Here is a 14,407-nt window from a genome sequence, read left to right on the forward strand (position 1 = left end):
CAGAATTTCCCCCACCCCCTTAAAGAACTGTAAATATTCATGGTAAATTCACTAACTCAGAAACATGGCTTGATTTGTTGTTATTTTAACTTGATAACTCTCCTAGCATTTATTGATTCAGGGAAGCAAGGGATGCCTTCAGAAATCCCCACCCTCTGTGCTGGGTGACAGTAACCCACCCATTTGTTCCCATGTGGACCTCACCAAGCTTCTGACCTTTTTTTTTTTTTTTTTTTAATTACTGTCCCGTGAGTCTTCCTGACTGCAGTGAGCTCCCCAAGGGCACCTACCACATCTTATTTTTCCTATCTCCAGGTCGCCATTACTCACGATAAAGCCAAACTGAAGCCTGCGGTCAGGACTGCAGGCCCGCATCTATCCCATTCCCACCGCCCCATTCCCCAACCCTCCCCCCGCCAAGACAGACTGGCCCATTTTCCTTTCTCAGTCAGCATATGCCAGAAGTTATTATTCGAACCAGACCTAGGGGGACATTACACACACAGATTAGAGGACGCTGTAGGTTGAAGCATATGAAAGTGACAGTACTGGCTTTCTTTTTTGACCCACAAAATAAGCCATTTCCTAGGACTGAACAGTATGTTTCTATTTAGTGTTTTTCCTTCGCAAAAAATACATGAACAATATGCTGTTACGGTTAGATAATACCAGGATTGCTAATATCCATGACAGTTTACTATTGATAAATTAACGTCAAATACACACCATCTACTTCCCAATTTCGACTCTAGCCCTCCCCTTAATTCTACGGGATTCAAGTCCTCGCAGCCGCCTCCACGGTCCCACGCATCCCGGAGGGGCAGCCCCTACGCTTTACAAGGGAGCACAAGAGGGGAGAGCGTTGCTCCTCAGAACGACGGCGATCTAGCATGCCCAGAACCCAAGGGGCGAGGTAAGTCAACTCCCACCGCGCCCCACCAGGCCGCAACGCCCGGAATTCTGCCTTCCCCCGCCCACCCCCTCCACAGTTGCCCGAACCTAAGATGGCGGCGGGGGCGGAGTCGCTGCGGCCGCCTCTGGGCGGGACCGCGGGGACAGAACGCAGCGGAGGGGCGGTGCAAGCGCCGCCAGCCCGCCCCGCCAGCGCGGCCCCGGCCTTTGGCTGTCGGGCCCCGGCTCTCCTTTCTGCCGGTGTCGCGCTCCTGCTTCCCGGAGGCGTCATGAGGTCCCCGATTCGGGGCCTGGCCTCGAGCGATGGCGAGGAGGGTTCAGATAGGACGCCCCTCTTGCAGAGCACTCCGCGGGTGGAAGCCGGTGAGCCTCGGAGCTGTCCCAGGGCGGGGGTGGCCAGGATACCCGCGCTTTGCCAATGGGACCAGGGCTGCTTAGGCGTGAGGGGTCTTGAGGAAGGGAACTCGAGGAGGGGGAGTCCGTTCAGCGCCCCGCTTAGCCCCCGCCTGCCCCGGTACCCAAACGCCACTCTGGGGTCGGGCGGGGACGGGAGGCCGGGCCGGACTGGAGGCTCGGGTGGGGCCTCGGCAGGTGCAGCTCCGCGGGGTCTGGGCGGGAGATGCTGGGCGCCGCGGGCGCTGGGCTCCTGGCAATTCTCGATAATATCGAGCGGAGGACCCCGTGCAAGAATGTATTGCAGTAGAACCTGCAAATCAATGACCAAAGGGCCGGGCGGAAGACCCGGAGTAAGAGCAGACTGGGAGAGAAACCTGCAGATCGGTGGGCAAAGGGCTGGACGGAGCTGGTAGCTCTTTCTCCCTGTCACCGCCGCCAGTTTCCGCAGCTGCCGTCCGCAGGCTGGAAATCTGGTAGCCCCTTGGGCGAGAGCTGAAACCGAAGAGGACGGAGGTCAACATTTGTGGTCTGTGAAGGAAAACTATTGCATAAGCCAACGAGTATCCTGAATTATTTTCCATATGGTAGTCTACGGTGACATCGTAGCAGTCTACGATTCAAGTCAGAAAACAGTTATCTTCAAGATAGAATAGCTATAAAGCTTTAAGATGATTTGCCAGAGGTCTTGCCACAAATAGAAAAGGAAGTACTTCATAACGTATCTTCCCCGAATTTGGAGAAATTAAGATATATTTCCATTTAGTACTTTAACAAATGGAACTTCTTTAAAAGTAATTAAAACTAAAGAACAAATCTGTCTGCACGCATTCTATAGTTTCAAAGATGTGTGCATGAGAAACAGAGTTGAATTAGAAATTTGACTTTTCCTGACCCAAGAACAGGATCGTCCTGTGGCATCTTTTTTTATTTGTTTTTCACATTACCAGATGGTGGCAGTAGATGGGACAACATAAGTTCTCCATCCGGCAGCCTGGGAACTTATTTTAGAGGACGCGCAGTGTAAATACGTTCCACCTGGAAGTTGGACTTAGTTCCATAAACTGGGCTTTTTTCTGTGGCATACAGTTAGATTTCTAAAATCTTCTGTAAAATAATCTAGTATGGAAATACAAAAAAAAAATGCCATAATCAAAATATTCCCTGGGGACTACTATATTCTGTTGCAGTTGAGAAAATACATATAGCTGTACCTTATCTACGCCTAAGTGTATAGTTTTGATTTTCAGGAAGGAAAGGCTGATAAAATGTTGTTCATAATATTTTCCAGTAGTAAAAAGACCTTAGAAACTAACCACCATCTGGTGGTGCATCATTTTATACATAGACAACCAGGGGCCGCAGAGGTTACAAACCCAAGTTTGTATGTGGCCACATTTGTGTTATAGTTGAGAAATTCCTGTTTGAAAAGCACTTAATCGTTTTTACTTGATCTGTTACAAATTTGAGAGTTCCCCATTGCACCATGCATACGAGGATATGGTTTTAAATTACACATAGTGTTTCTTTACTAAGAGAGCTAAAATTAAGATGTTTCCTTAGTGTTAAGAATTAATGCCCCTCAGGCTGACATAATATGATGGAATTTTCAGTAACCCAACTATGGTTTGCCCCTGGAGAATGTGCTTTTACTCAGCCTGGTGGGTTTCAGACATGCGCACCAAAATGATGGGGGAAGGGAGGCTCAACACTGATGAACAATAGGAAGTGTATAGATATTTCTATATCTATATAAAATATAGATATATATCTATATATATATCTATAAGTGTATACCTAATTTAGGTAGGAAGAAGGGAGGGAACTAAGCAAGGAAGAGCAAAGCATCCCCACCCACGCATAAAAATTCTTCATTCCTTATACTTTGCACCAGGTGAACATTTATTTTTGTATGAATGACATGTGTCTTGTATTTGATCAAGTGGATTTTCAAAATACTGCTGCTCCAAGAATGTGCTCATTTGTGTTAGGAAAAATTCAGTTTTAAGGCTTCTAAAATATTTCTTTGTGTTTAAAGACAGCATAGATTTGGAGCCAGAGTCCTTTACTGCCAAACCCACCTCTACTAACTAGGTGTGTGAGCTTTAGCAATTACCTAAGCTCTCTATGGTTTCTTTATCAATAAATCAGGGAAAATAATATACCTAACTTACAGGGTTATTGTGAGGGTTAAATGAGGTAATAGGAAGTGCTTAGAAGAGTTTGGCGTATAGTAAATGTTAGTTACTATTACTATTATTATTATCACTAATATCAATGAAGACCATTTGGATTTTGCATTCCTCGGAGAAGCTGGACACAGCAAAATGTTGTCCCCATTCTTCATGGTCTCACTGTGTTGGAACTTGTGATTTCTAGCTTGTAATATAGGTCGTCTGTGCTTTCTTTTCATTGATGGGGGAGAGGTGTTTTGTTTGTTTTGGGTTTTGCCTCTACTATTCTGTTGGGGGTTACATTCAGGATTTAGTTATATGAACATTGAGTTTCACAAATATACTTCTTGTGTGAATATAGTCTTAAATATAAGATATGGAGTGCTGGTAGAGAGCAACTATATTATAGAACAAACACTAATGGCCTTGGATCATTGGATCATTGGGTCATGTTATGATAACCAGTAGTAACTGGATCCATTTTAATGGAATTTGGTGTTTTCACATAAACAGGTATTAATTTGGGAGCTAAGAATACATAAGGATTTATCAGGAATTAATGACCCATAAGGAAGAGTAAGACAGTTGAATATTACCATTTTAAACACAAAGCATATTGTATTCATGTTAGATAGGAAATCTTTTTTCTTTTTTAAGTTTTTTTTTTTTTTTAAAGTAATCTCTATGCCAACATGGGGCTCGAACTCACAACCCCGAGATCAAGAGTCACATGCTATACCAACTCAGCCAGCCAGGCACCCCAATAGGAAATCTTTTTTAATGCAATTCCTGGGCTGGGGGGTGGCTCACTATGTCCAGTGCCTACCCTCCTCTAGGAAAAATCACCCATCTGTGTGGGTCAGAGCTCCTAACCATGGATTTCCAGTCTCATCCTCTCATTATTCGGTACTCTTTCCTTCTCCTCACTGCCAAAGCCTTCCACAATGAGTAAATGCCCGGAATTCTAGGGTTTTTTCCAGCCTTCCCTCCACCCACATCCCTGCTTCAACAGAAACCTGGCCTTCTGGGCATATCATTCTCACTCCTCACTGTTGCCTCAAGGGGTTATTATTTTCTCTTTTCATGTGCTAATTGATGAGATTGACTCTTCCTTATTCCACATGGATGATGCTTCCAGACAATTACTCCTCCACTCTCAAAGCCTGGTGACTTCCTACTCATGGATGAAGACTCAGTATAAATGTTCTTTCTCCAAGAGGCCTTCCCTGAGCCTGAGCCCAAGCCCCACCCCCACCCCCACACATACACACGGACAGTTTAATGTGACTCTTTTGCCCCTTGTTACACACATATATTATAGCACTTTATCTTACTGGTATAACTTTCTCCAGGGTGAACAGGAAAGGAATTCACTTGTGCTGAGTGCTTGCCATAACTGCCTGAAAGTATTTCATTTAATCTACACACAACCGAGTAAGGTGGTTATTGTTTGCCTCATTCTGGATCCAAGAAACCTGAGAATGAAAACTATTTTTTTAAGATTTTATTTATATATTTATTTGAGGGAGAAAGAGAAGATGTGAGTGGGGGGAAGAGCAGAGGGAGAGGGAAAAGCAGATTTTGTGCTGAGCAGGGAGCCCAACGAAGGGCTCCATCCCAGGACCCCGAGATAATGACCTGAGCCGAAACCAAGAGCAGGACCGAAGATCAACCACTGAGCCACCCAGGTGCCCTGAGAATGAAAACGATTAAGTAACTTCCCCCAAAGACACACGACCGGTGAGATTCAGGACTGAGATTCATCCCCAGGTCTGCTTCTCTCTAAATTAGCTGTGTTCTTTCAACTACACCCACTCCACATTCCTAAATTTAAACCATCGTTTAGAAACTGATGTTTGTTTTGATGGGTGCTCTGTTCGTTACGCAAGCATGATTTTGCTTTCAACCAGACTTCAGTGTGACGGATGCTTGATGGATGTTTTCTCTCTTCATAATGCAAGCATTCTTTTGTTGGACCAATTTCAAACATTATCCAGATTCACAGGCACATTTTGTCTTATCACCATGCTTTCTTGAAAAAAAATTTTTCTGACTGATACGTAAGTAACAGCCATTTGTATAAAGTAGTGACCAAATATTTGTAATATTTCTTACAACCTCATAGCTGTATACTTTGTGACATCTATGTTGGCTTTTTATTTTCTGATTATTGATTCTGCCCCAAAAAGTCATAGTTGCCTGATCCATAACTTGTAGGTCAGTTTATCAAGTAATATCAGGCTGCTTGCCCCACATCTTCATAGGGTATGCACTCATGGTCCAAATCAAGCATCACATGGGGAGAAGCTGAAAACAGTAAAATAAGGTAACTGAAAATAGGATAGAGAGGAGTAATAACATTACGTCAGAATGGCATAAAATAATGTTGTCTAGACTAATTAGTGAATTGAGTTACCAGTAACTTCATCCCTCCCTTTCACTTACTCCCACATCTAATATGTAGGCAAGGCCTGTCAATTCTGTTTTTAAATTTATCTCATATCTGCCCATTTCTGGGGTGCCTGGATGGCTCAGTCAGTTAAGCACCTGACACTTGATTTCAGCTCATATCATGATCTCATGGGGTCTGGACTGAGCCCCAGGGCTCCTCCTCGCTCAGCAGAGAGTCTGCTTGAGGATTTCTCTTTCTCTCTCTGCTCCTCCCCCAACACAACTGCTCGCACGCTCTCTCTTTCTCTCTCTCAAGGAAAAAAAATAAATCTTAAAAAAAGAATCTGCCCATTTCAAGAGCCCGAGAAGCTCTTGAAACTGTAAATTACCAACTGTTGTTCTCTGCTGAAAGACATAATGAACTTTGTCAATAATACCTTGGCAAAGCAGACAGTATATATATCTGGAATGATCTTGTTCCAAGTTACTCCAAATAACACTATGGTGGCCTAATTTGGCAAGATTATGAGTCCGCCAGACTTCTAATTATTACTGTCCCACACAGAGCAGATGATAAAGAAAATGTGCCTTACACTATCCAAAAGTCTTTTACCTAGACAGCGGCCCATTTGGTTAGAGCAGAGAGCAAATGTATCTAGATTCAGGTAACAGAGACAGCATAAATGGAGCCTTAGAAATATAGTTCTCTGGACACCTGGGTGGCTCCGTCGGTTAAGTGTCTGCTCAGGTCATGATCCCTTGGTCCTGGGATGGAGTCCCACATTGGGCTCCCTGCTTGGTGAGGAGTCTGCTTCTCCCTCCCCTGTTCCCCCTGCTTGTGCTCTCTTTGTCAAATAAATAAATAAATCTTTTTTTTAAAAGTTTTAAAAAATTAAAAATAGAAGAAATACAGTTCTCATAGGTCAAGATCTCACTTTGGCAGTGGTGCCATAATTCTAATAGCTGTACTCCTCCAAAAGGAGTTGAGAATGCCAAATGAAAAATTCTCTGATAAATGATGTAATTCCTACACAGAGGAAAAACTGACTGCAGTTGTTAAATGTGTGAGGGCTTCTAGGGGCACCTGGGTGGCTCAGATGGTTAAGCATCTGCCTTCGGCTCAGATTATGATCCCAAGGTCCTGGGATCGAGCCCCTCGTCAGGCTCCCTGCTAGGCTAGGAGCCTGCATCTCCCTCTCTTTCTACTGCTCCCCCTGCTTGTGCTCTCTTGCTCTCTTTGTCATAAATTATGGTACCATATTTGTGGTAAATAAAATTTTTTTATATAAAATTATTTTTTTAAAAAAGTGTGTGAGGGCTTCTAGAAAAGTGAAGTGGATCATAATACATTAATATATCCCTTAGTAGAGTTGTGCCATATTCATTAAACTTCAGTCTGAATCAGTACTAAGATCTCTGTACTCGGAAAAATGTCCTGTTGCTTGAGGTTGGGTCAGTGCGACACCAGGATTCCTTAGTAGGAGAAAAAACACAAACATATGGAGTGTTAGTAGGTCATTACTAAACAAGAGCATACATATATTCATGTATATGTATTTAACTCCAGGTTGTCATTACCAAGTAAAATAGACGTTTGTATCTTTTGACAGCTGTTTATCAGACACTCAGTGTTTGCCCTGCACTGGTGTAAAACCCTGGATTAGCCGCTCTCTCTCTGTCACTAAGGGATCACTCAACCTTAACTTCCTAAATTCCTGTCCCCTCTCCAATGCTACACCTCAGCAAAGGAAGAAAAAGACAAACTAATGTGCATACGCCCCTAATTAAGGTAAAAAAAAAAAAAAAGATCAAAACTCCTCCTCTTGCATGATCTTTCTTTCATTGGTTCCTTCAACCAATTCCGCCTTCCTCTTTTTTTTTTTTTTTTTCTAATCTTTGTGTTACGTTCACTTACTTCCTTTTTTAATGTGGGCCCTTTAAGCATGTTCAACTGAGCAACTGTCACAGATGCTGCAACTGTCATAGATTCTGCAAGTTTGCTTCTGGATTCTTAAATACATTTAGATTAGGAGGGTCTTAAATACTAATCATGGCTTCTGATTCAAACCTAGCCTCCGAGGATACTTTTCAAGGTAAGAAATTTATCAAGAGGGGTTTCATGTGAGCCTTGGCAAGAAACTTTTTGTGCTGGGCTTCAATTACAGTGAGATGGCTACTCACCCATAGTCCCCAGTATCAGTGCTTTGCTGTAATGAGTACTCTATACTGATTGGCCATGTTTTAGATAGTTTTTCAGAAATAATGATCCTATTAAACCCCTTAACTATTTTTCTTGAATCTTTGTCAACCTGCAGGGATTAGGGATTCAGTTTTGACTCTGTAATGGAGTTTTCTTTTCTTTTCATTTAGAGAGAGCGCAGGAACACATGTGCATACTTGCGGGGGGGAGGGGAACAAGGGGAGGGGGAGGGGCAGAGGGAGAGGGAGAGAGAGAGAGAATCTCAAGCAGGCTTAGCACTGGGGGGCTCATTCTCACAATCCTGAGATCATGACCTGAGCCAAAATCAAGAGGCAGATGCTTAACCCACTGAGCCACTCAGGCACCTATGTAATGGAGATTTTTCTGAGCAAAGTTGATAAAGCTGTTGCCTTCATGTTTTAAGAAACTGTCTTATAGTTCAGGCTCTCATGTGTAAATGCTTATCAAAACTACAGCTACCGAAAACAAACTCTCTTTGATAAATGTTTTTAGTTATGCTTAATCTGAAAATATCCCCAGAAGAATATTCATGGTTTATTAATTTGTGTACTTCTAAAAAGTACCCTTTTTAGTAATTTAGACAATATCATCTAAGTTATTCTTCTAGTGAAAGTTGTCTCCCAATATTTATTTCAGCTCCAGTGTGCTGCTCTGCTCGCTACAACTTAGCACTTTTGGCTTTTTTCGGTTTCTTCGTTCTCTATGCATTACGTGTCAATCTGAGTGTTGCCTTAGTGGATATGGTAGATTCAAATACAACTTTAGCAGATAACAGAACCTCTAAGGAGTGTGCAGAGCATTCTGCTCCCATAAAAGTTCATCATAATCAAACGGTAAGTGCTACTTTTTAAAACAAGCAATCTTAATCCTAAAATATGTTCCAGTAAAAGTATCGAAAGGTCTTTCTTAATCCTGTAGAAACCACAAACACTTTATTTTCAGAAGCTCTGAATCTTTTTCTCTTGTGCTTTTTTCAGCAACTGGTTGAACAGTAATATAACTACAGCTACTGCTGCTTGGTGTAATATACTTTGATCTGTTCTAAAAGTAGTTTCTCGGTTTCCTCTATAAACATACCAACCATCCTTCAAGATAACTTGGAAAAACCTGTTTAGCGTACTAGAAAATTTGATTGTTTTTGATGTTGCTGAATAGTTTTTATGGGACTCTTCTGCATTAGCTGTTTTACTTAAAAGATTATGGTTGCAAGAAAGCTTAGGTCATCTGCAGCGGAAGAATAAGAACAGGTCAATTTCTTAGGACATTCTTTTCCAAAGTTTACACATGCCTAACCTAAGCTGCTTAAGGCACTTTGCTTGCTTCACGTTACAGTGGAATTGATAATTGTGTGTTCATCATTTGTTCAGAATTGAGTTTTGCATACTTTATGTATTTTATTTTGCTAACTCAGGGAGATAGAAAAGGAGAAAAGGCTAGTGTCCTTTTTTATGAGTATATCATCACCCATTTTCAGTGCTCACAGAGGAGCTAGATAGCACTTGGGTTAGTGTCCTCTGCCGTTTATACATAAGAGCATCCAAGCTCAGGAGAGGGTTTCTGCCCAAACAAGCAAGCATACAGAATAGTGACTTACCAAAAAAAAAATTTTATTTGACTTTAATAATGTTGCTGAATACGTGTTTGAGTACACATCACACACTTTCCCTGCTTCAGCCTGTGACTTATAATTGCTGGACGGACGTTTCATGAAGTCCAAGAATCCTATAGATAAACCACAAATTGGTACTTCAAGTAAGGATAATTAGAGGGGTGCTTTGTATCTTTCATTTAGCAAATGCTTTTGTTGATCTAGCTAGTTATCTTCATCTGCCTTATATGACCAGTAAAAAGAAATCCTGAGATCCTGACATGGTTCTTGACACATTGACTCAGTGATACAGCTATGTGAATTAAAGATGTCAGATGAGTCACTAAATCTTCATTATGACCTTACAATGTGCTGCTCCTAATTAAAAGACATCTACTCACATGAAGTCTATGGCTTGATTTAAATACTTGCTCTTTTGTCTTGTTCTGTATGCTTGTTCAAGTACTTGTTCTGAATTAGGGAGATATTAATGAACTATATTTGTGCATACTAATAACCACCATTAAGTGAACAGTTAAGTGTGTGTCAGGCCTTTTTCATTTAATAATATTCCCACATCGCAAATCCAGTAAGTAATAGAGCTAGTCTTGAACCCAGCCATGGCTCCAAAGCCCAGCTCAGCCACTACAATATTCTTTTTGGTAGAATTTCTGGATTGAATCTGTGCCTCTTTTTTGAGCTTTCTTGGTTATGGTCATTACAAAGCCTCTACAACTCATCCTATAGTCTAGTTTCATAAAATAATGGGCCTTCTTGAAGTTTATGGCTTTCACTTACTTTCCGTTCACTTCTAGAAATTGCATGCCTGTGCTGTGGTGGCTCACCTACCTGGTAGAAAGTTTGCAAGTTCTTCAGTCTAAAACAGTGGTTCAAAATTATATTTATATATACTAACATGCCAGTTAGACAAAGAGCTCTTTAGTCAAGGTCTTAAAAATGTTGTTTCTTTTCCTCCTACTCTTTATAGGGTAAAAAGTACCAGTGGGATGCGGAAACTCAAGGATGGATTCTCGGTTCTTTTTTTTATGGCTACATCATCACCCAGATTCCTGGAGGATATATTGCCAGCAAAGTGGGGGGAAAACTGCTGCTAGGATTTGGGATCCTTGGCACTGCTGTCTTTACCCTGTTCACTCCCATTGCTGCAGATTTGGGAGTTGGAGCCCTCATTGTACTCAGGGCACTAGAAGGATTGGGAGAGGTAATTTTTTCTCTCTCTTTTTTTTTTCCCTCTTACCCTGTACCACTTTCCTGTCTTCTTAAAGATATCATTCTTTGGTATGAGTATAAACCAAAAATTAACATTAGAAGATAATAGGGATTTATTTTTTAATTAGAAAGGTGATTAACTAGGGACAACTGGGTGGCTTAATTGGTTAAGCATCTGCCTTCGCTCAGGTCATGATCTCGGGGTCCTGGGATCGAGCCCCACATTGGGCTCCCTGCTTGTTTTTCATAGAGCTTCCTCTTTGTTCTTTTTTTTCTGATTCCCTAGCTTAGAGACAAATAATTTATCATTTTATATAACTATCTTTCTTTAGTTTTGTGATTCTTATGAACTTTCTGCTGCTTTGAGAATTATCAATTTTTATCTTTTTTTTCCTTTCCTCCTAAGATTTTTATCACTTGGAAATTTTAATTCTTATCTTTCTTTTCCTTTCCACTTCTCTTTTGCATTTCATAGTATGTATCTGTTTGTTTGTTTGTTTGTTTTAGAGAGGGAAAGAAAGAGAGGCAAGAAGGAGGGACAGAGGGAAAGGGGGAGAGAGAGAATCTTACGCAGGTTCCATGTCCAGCACAGAGCCCAACACGGGTCTCAAGCCCACAACCCTGAGATCATGACCTGATTCAGATTCAGGAGTTACATTCAACTGACTGTGCCTCCCAGGTGCCCCGGTACCTCAATCTTTAAATAATGGTCGCTTTTTGTTTCTGACTTTGAGCTTCTACCTATGAAACTGAGACATAGGTTTATTTTGCTCTTAACATACCTTTGACCCAACCGAAATAGTGACCTCTGGGTTTAATGTGTAGCATGAAGCTATGTTAGGTAGCAGTGTATTGTGCTGTGCTGGAAAAACACTGACTGGAGTCATAAGATCAGAGTTTGAATAGTTAACTCCACTGCATCTAATAGTGAAACCTGATGCAAGCCTTCATCTCTAGACCTCAGTTCCATCATTTTTCAAACTGGAACTAAAATACCTGCCCCCTCCTCAGTCACAGCTCAGATATGATAATGATTGCTAGAATACTTTGGAAATTGCCAAGTACTGTTATTTTTAAGCTTTGGTCACTCATCTGAGCATTCTTATTTTGTTCTTATCAAATAGAGTTGTATTAAACAAACTCCTGTGACTGCAAAATAAAAATGACTCCCTTATTACCAGGTTCTTCTTCTTACATAAATAAAATATACTTAACTATAGTGTATTTTCTCTGATCCCAATATTGAATCTCCTTGTTGAATGTATTCCCATATGATGGGGCACCTGGGTGGCTCAGTGGGTTAAAGCCTCTGCCTTTGGCTCGGGTCATGATCCCAGGGTCCTGGGATCGAGCCCCGCATTGGGCTCTCTGCTCAGCAGGGAGCCTGCCCCCCTCCCTCTCTGCCTGCCTCTCTGCCTACTTGTGATCTCTGTCTATCAAATAAATAAATAAAATCTTTAAAAAAATAAAAATAAATGTATTCCCATATGTTAGCTTCTTGTCTGTTTATGTCACTAATTTAGCATTATAGTATATTGATTGTATTACTACTGTTATCTCAAGTAACTGTGTTACTTCTGAATAGAACTTAAATTGTGTTTATTCTTCTTTTGTCTTTATCTGTTCCACCAGTATTATCACATGTACATTACCTCATCCATAAACTTAGGTCAGCATCTTTCATCTCTAGCATCTGACTCGCCATAATTATACCCACAGGGCCCCTAAGGTTTTATAATAAAGCTTTTCACAACATAACTTCTGTGGACGTTTCGCCACACCTTCATCTCTCTTCTGTAGTGATCTCTATTCTCCTGTGATACAGATTCGTATCAACTTGCAATGCTGCCTAAATCATTTTTTTAAGATTTTATTTATTTATTTGAGAGAGAGAGAGCACAAGCAGGAGGGGCAGAGAGAGAGAGAGAGAGAATCTCTAGTCAACTCCCCACTGAGTGTAGAGTCCAGTGCAGGGCTCCGTCTCATGACCCTGAGATTGTGACCTGAGCCAAAATGAAGAGTCAGACGCTTAACTGACTGAGCCACCCAGGTGCCCCTGCCTAAATCATTTTTGCCTTCCACTGGTATTTCTGTCTTTCATTCTTCTGTTTTGTTTTGTTTTGTTTTTAAAGGAATCAGCAGAAAGTACAAAGTATTAAAGCTTTTATTCTTGTCTCTGTTAATAATAATAGCACTAGCTACCCTTTAGCTTTACAACAATCATGTGAGATAAGGGAGTATTATCTTTGCTTTACAGATAAAGAAACTGAAGTTCAAGGAGGTTAACTAATCTTTGTTAGACTGCACAGTTAGTGAGTGACCAAAGACAGCTCACAGCTTTGAATCCACCAAAATCTCTTCCTTCCCACCTCTCCTCCAACAGCTCCTACTCTCCCAAGTCTCTGTGACCCTCCTGCCTCCACCATTCCACTACCACTTCATATCAGTAACTGGCATTTACTAAGCTAGTTATCACCAAGAAGAAAAGAAAAAAAAAGACTATATACAGTCTAATTGAATTCATCAGGGTTTTTTATAGGACAATTTTTCTTACTGATTAAGGTCAATTTGAATTTTCTTCCAGTATCCCAAAGTATTAGCTCAGCATTTTTTTTAAAGTTATATATTGGGGGTGCCTGGGTGGCTCAGTGGGTTAAGTCACTGCCTTCGGCTCAGGTCATGATCTCGGGGTCCTGGGATCGAGTCCCGCATCGGGCTCTCTGCTCAGCAGGGAGCCTGCTTCCCTTCCTCTCTCTCTCTGCCTGCCTCTCTGCCTACTTGTGATCTCTCTCTCTCTGTCAAATAAATAAATAAATAAAAATCTTAAAAAAAAATAAAAAATAAAGTTATATATTGGTAGTAATATTCCCATTTCATTCAGGCCAGTAATAAAGTGAATGAGTAAAATTGGCCTTGAGAGGGATTCCTTTACGTCATCACGCAGTGTATTCTTTTAGATTTATTATAAATCCTTACCTTGTAGTCCTCAAGCCACTTGACAGAATCCACAAATCTTTTTTCAGATTTTCAAAGTACTTCACTATAAGGTACTTTCACTCAACACTGTGGAAACATCTCACCTCACGGAACCCAATTCTAGTGTGGTTCTTATGCAGAAATCTCTCTTACAACAAAAGACTCAACTGGATTTAAAACATTAACAAAACTACCTTGTATTTCAGTGGAAATATCTTTTTCCCCTCCTCAGGGTGTTACATTTCCAGCTATGCATGCCATGTGGTCTTCTTGGGCTCCCCCTCTTGAGAGAAGCAAACTTCTTAGCATTTCATATGCAGGTGAGATAACTATTCTTGTAAAAACTTTGCTATAATCTGTTATGTATACATCAGCCTTGGATAAAAAAAGAGATGCGTTCATACCCAAATGATGTCAGAATACTCCTTTCGGTGAAAAATAAAATTTTGGAGGTATAATTTTATTATTAATTTTTCTCTTTGGCCCAACAACATATAGCAATGTGGCTTCGTTGACTAATGT

At 41.1% G+C, this 14,407-nt stretch overlaps 1 protein-coding gene across 3 annotated transcripts in view; it reads left to right on the forward strand.

The window, feature by feature from the left end:
• The first annotated feature begins 1,074 nt into the window (after positions 1-1,074).
• SLC17A5 (solute carrier family 17 member 5) overlaps positions 1,075-14,407 on the forward strand; it is a 50,946-nt gene continuing 37,613 nt past the window's right edge. For 2 of the 3 annotated variants that reach the window (XM_047734194.1, XM_047734192.1), the window contains exons 1-4: positions 1,085-1,275; positions 8,728-8,924; positions 10,668-10,901; positions 14,118-14,205. In XM_047734194.1, coding sequence (XP_047590150.1) covers positions 1,182-1,275; positions 8,728-8,924; positions 10,668-10,901; positions 14,118-14,205 — 613 coding nt within the window. In that variant the 5' untranslated portion in view covers positions 1,085-1,181. Of the gene's footprint in view, positions 1,276-8,727; positions 8,925-10,667; positions 10,902-14,117; positions 14,206-14,407 lie in introns of all 3 variants that reach the window. The other variant, XM_047734193.1, reaches the window with a different exon arrangement.

This window comes from Lutra lutra, chromosome 6 (genome assembly GCF_902655055.1).
Source record: "Lutra lutra chromosome 6, mLutLut1.2, whole genome shotgun sequence".
Taxonomy (NCBI): Eukaryota; Metazoa; Chordata; class Mammalia; order Carnivora; family Mustelidae; genus Lutra; species Lutra lutra.